At 37.8% G+C, this 4,958-nt stretch overlaps 1 protein-coding gene across 1 annotated transcript; it reads right to left on the bottom strand.

Moving 5' to 3' along the window:
• Positions 1-1,824: 1,824 nt before the first annotated feature.
• On the bottom strand, positions 1,825-4,958 carry LOC107689106 (BTB/POZ domain-containing adapter for CUL3-mediated RhoA degradation protein 3-like). The gene is made up of 4 exons (XM_016487015.1): positions 4,784-4,958; positions 2,986-3,262; positions 2,077-2,246; positions 1,825-1,942 (listed from the first exon to the last, which is right to left on the bottom strand). The coding sequence occupies exons 2-4, from the start codon at positions 3,224-3,226 to the stop codon at positions 1,847-1,849; spliced, it is 507 nt and encodes a 168-aa protein (XP_016342501.1). The 5' UTR covers positions 3,227-3,262; positions 4,784-4,958; the 3' UTR covers positions 1,825-1,846.

Below are 4,958 nucleotides of genomic sequence, written 5' to 3'. Positions count from 1 at the left end.
GCCAGATTGTCATAGCAAAGTCAGAATGACCTCCTCTCCTAGGTTCACGAAACTGTCGTCCATAAAATGCATTGCTGTTCTGTTGTAAGTAATCTTAAAGATTCCTAAATGCATCTACTTCTGGAAGGCCAAATAAAGTGCTTTTGCTTTCGCACTGAAACATACAGCGTCTCCCTGACATGGCTGCTTCAACACTAACTGCGGTTACTGAAACCATGCCTTCTTTCTTTGTGTGCACATTTGGGCAGCATTATGCAAATATTTCCACATAGTGAGGTAGATATGTGGGGGCGTGTTAGAACGAGCCGTTTTAGGGGGGCGTGGCAGAGTCTTAACTTTGATAAAGAATATCTCTTTGGTTTTGAGACTTTAGTCTTTGCAACTTCGGGGATCTTATCTATGCACAATCAGCTTGTAACACTCCAAAGAGAAAGGAAAACTTGAAATCGCATCATATGACCCCTTTAAGGCAAGACACCACAGATGAATAAGGTTGAAAAAAAAACAAAAAAAACTAATGTATACAGTATCACCATACTTCCCCAGCTGATCACGGGATATTAAGACTTTTTTGTATTAAATGTTTTCTGAAATGTTGTTTAAATGTGCAAATGGTGCATTATTCAATTAAATATTTGCTAGTTTGCATACAAATCAATTTTTTTAAATTAGAAAATACTGTCAGAAAAAAAAAAAACAGTTCAACATGTTTTAGGAAAAAAATGTAATATAAATCAGGCAAATTATTTAAAAGCAAACCCCTCTGTAGAAACCTTCAATACAAATAGGAATTAAACTGTGAAGTTTGGTATATGCAAATGCTACTGAAGTGGAGATTTCTGTCTCAGTGCATGAGAAAACAACTCAGTTTGAGAAATCAATGTATATATAATATATACAATATATTGAAAAATATGTATATATATGGTCCGTCTGTTTACATTCACTTTAGACACGACTGTTATCCGATATCTGTGTTTACATTAATTCCCGCCCAAAATGATTGTCAGTGATCGCTTTACTATGCACATTAAAATAATTCACTTCGAGAGGCCATTATTATTTGCCCGCATGGACAACAGCTGTCATGGATGTTTTGCAGCACAAAATCTGACTGAATGGATAAACACTGGAAAATAATGATCATTTTCATTTGTTATTTTATCTACAGCTCCTTAGATAAGTAGCGCTGTAAGATTATATTTATTTTAATGAACTCAAATGAATTAACGAGAGAGAGAGAATGCACGATTGAGTAGCTAGTGAAGCTTGGTGGTTTAATTACAAAAACAGCTATCACCTCATTGCTGAGAAATATAATGTAGCTTTTAGTAGCGAAGCTGTTGTATTTATAAAATTCACAGGGCATGGGTTGAAAACCAGCTCCTGAATATTGCACAATTTCTTAATTATATATAACAGGGGTGCCCAAACTCGGTCCTGGAGGGCCGGTGTCCTGCAGAGTTTAGCTCCAACTTGCCTCAACACACCTGCCGGGAAGTTTCTAGCATGCCTAGTAAGAGCTTGATTAGCTGGTTCAGGTGTGTTTAATTGGGGTTGGAGCTAAACTCTGCAGGACACCGGCCCTCCAGGACCGAGGTTGGGCACCCCTGATATATAAAGTTCCCACCTATATAAAATGCGAGCGCATACAGCATGCCAGCATTAAAATGCTATCTTTGTGGGCAAACGTGTCGCCCTCGCATTGTGGTGGTTGGAGTTGAAGGAATCGGATATCGGATATATAGAGGAAAATCTCTGGGCAAAAGTTGTGTATTGCAGCCTATTGAGATTTCTTTTTTTTTCTTTTTTTTGGGTCTAAGGGGGAAATAAATATTCCGTTCTGTTATCTCACCTTCCTACAGGTGGCTAGCATCCTCTGTTCCTCTTTGGCTGAAGTGATCATAGGAATGTGACATCCCCTGCAGACATCCCTCCGTTTCTGCATCAACATCAAACAAGACATTAGTAAGTGAAAGTTAGTAAGCTCAAAGAAGCATTCGACTTCTCTATAGAAACATGCTATTTTGGACCAACACTGATGATACAGAAACACGGTCCAGTGGATCCTCTAACCTGTAATGTGGTGAGGCAGTGCTGCACAAGACCCTGGAGCCTGTAGTATTGCGCCTCCTTCAATACCTCCTCTAGCTCCCGTGTGCTCTCCGGCAAAGGAACCGTCCCGTCCCGCAGGAAGTTCAGCACCAGGGAAAAGTGTCTCCCACATCTGTCCAGCACCACCCAGCCTTAAAAAGCAAGTGAAGACACATTTAAATACACATCTCTGATCTAGTTTGCACTTATATATTGTTGCTCTTTTGTTAGTTTTGACTGCTTTTATTGTCCTCATTTGTAAGTCGCTTTGGATAAAAGCATCTGCTAAATGACTAAATGTAAATGTAAATGTAGTTTCTGCATCTATTATAGCAGTATTATAGAAGTACTTGACCAGAAAAAGCTGTACTGGAGCTGATGTCATGCTACGCCACCCTTCTTTCACACGCTACCATTTTCTTTAGTTTTGCTTTGTTTTTTTTGAAAGAAATTAATACTTTTATTGAGTAAGAATTAAATTGATTGAAAGTGAGAGTAAAAGGCATCTATAATGTTACAAAATATTTAGATTTTAAATAAATAATGTTCTTTTAAACTTTCATTAAAGAATCCTGAAAAAAAAATATTAAGGAGCACAACATTGATAAAAAATAAGAAATATCTTGATCAAGTCTGTGTATAGAATGATTTCTGAAGGATCATGTGACACTGAAGACTGGAGTAATGCCTGAAGAAAATTCAGCTTTGCCATCAATAAATTACATTTTAAAATACATTAAAATAGAAAACAGTTATTTTATATTGCAGTAATATTTATTAATATTTACTATATTTTTGATCAAATAAATGCAGCCTTGAGGCATTAAACCTTACCAACCCCAAGCTTTTGAAAGGTAGTGTATAACAACATATTCTCATGCTTTTTCTTACCCTCAGAGTCTATGGTGACCTCTGTGCTCCCATCACAAATACTCCTGAGCAGACTGTCCTCCTTGCTGAGCGTCTGGACCGTGGTGTAGTGGAGAGTTCCCCCCACATTGAGCTTCACATACTTACTCCCCGCCAGGCTCCTGCCGGCCTTTTCTTCCCCAACGTGGCTGGAGGATGATGCGGCAGAACCGGACACAGTCACCACATTCCCACAAGATGAACCAGATGCCTCGGCAGACATCAGGGGAGTAGAAATCAAATACTACTTATTTGCTGCCTAAAGATATAAAGCACACAAATACAGAGAGGACAGAATTTCAGTCTGGTTGTTATGAACAGTACTGAGTCGTTCTGAAATGCAGTAGTTAAGGAATAGTTCATCCAAACTTGAATACGTCACTCTCATGCCATTCCAAACCTGTATCATTTTCTTTCTTCTATGGAACACAAAAGGAGAGTTTCTAAAGGATATACTTGTTTTCATGAATGTAATGAAACTGAATTAGGACTGGAGCTGTCAAGCACCCAAATTACAAAAAGCAGCATAAAAGCATCACAAAAATAATCCACATGAATCATGCACTATATTCCAAGTACATTTTCTACAGTCATACAGTAGCTTTGTGTGAGATCAAAATTTCAGTCCGTTATTGACTAAAAATCTGCAAGTAGCAATGTCCAATATGTGAACAAAATTGTTCTTTCGAGATTCTAGTCAGATCTTTTAAATCAGTTGATCCAGTTAATAAAACTGGTCTGAATGCTTCATTTACTAACTGAACTGATCCAGTTCTTGAGTTCAACTAAAATAGTTTCCCACCGGAGGGCAACATTTCCAGTGAAGAGCATCTGTTTATATGATTTCAAAACAATCATATGGTTTCAAAAGACTTGGAATACAGCACACAAGTCATATGGATACTTTTATGATGCTTTTAAAAACTCTTTTTATCATTTTGGATGCCTGACAGCCCCAGTCCTCATATGAAAAACTGTCCAGAATATTTGTGTAATACACAAAATATCTTTTGTGTTCTACTTACTTACTTTAGAGATAAATTACACAAATAATATCAAAATATTCTTTTCTGTCTGAACTATTCCTTTAAAAAGAAACTTGGCCAGTAGGACATCAAAGCAATCTCTAGTGATTACTCACATGTACAAAAGACAAATTTTTACAAGAGCAAAATAAACCAATAAATGTTGTGACATCTTCAGAGATATGAGTGAACAAGGTGACAGTACACCGTTATATACAGTCATAAACTGTGCGCAGCTTATGTGACAAACACTGTAACTGTTTCCGAAAACACAAACAAAGACAACATCCAAAAAGTCAGAAACATAACATATGAAATATAAAGCAATGCTTTTAGCATCTGTCATAGAGCATCCAAAGATCTCACTGGGGCATCCCTAAAAACTAAAGCATATGGGAAATATAACACCCATTTAGTAGTACTCTGAGGCTTGTGAATATCTGTCCACACCACTGGGGAGGCCACAAATGTGTTTCTGTACTGATATCAGTGGAAATGGACAGAATTAGGTCAACACATTCAGTATGATCTTAACTCCAGCTGAGAGATCTCGCCAATCCTCGTCTAGGCCACACCAAATTTATTCCCCACCATTCACTAGTCATTTAATAACTTCACAACTGGCGATTAACGGGAAACACATCTACATAACGTGTCTAATGAATATGATGTCTGTCTCTTATATTGATAAGCTTATTAGCCCCTGAGCTAGCTCTTGATAACATTAGTGTGGCTGTCAACGAGCAAACACTCACTGAGCTGGGTCCCCGAGATAAGGTGCACAAAATATAAAGTATTCGCGGCGGACTGTTACATCTATAACACTAAGCCTGCCGTGATTTTTCACCAACTCATATTTTCCTCTGTTGTCTCGCAGCACGACTGTCTTCTTCCTCTTTCTTGCTTGTTGTACCGGAAACACGATTTGTA

The sequence above is a fragment of the Sinocyclocheilus anshuiensis genome, unplaced genomic scaffold (assembly GCF_001515605.1).
Source record: "Sinocyclocheilus anshuiensis isolate Anshui unplaced genomic scaffold, SAMN03320099.WGS_v1.1 scaffold653, whole genome shotgun sequence".
NCBI classification, from domain to species: Eukaryota; Metazoa; Chordata; class Actinopteri; order Cypriniformes; family Cyprinidae; genus Sinocyclocheilus; species Sinocyclocheilus anshuiensis.
This window is presented reverse-complemented; position numbering and strand designations above follow the sequence as displayed.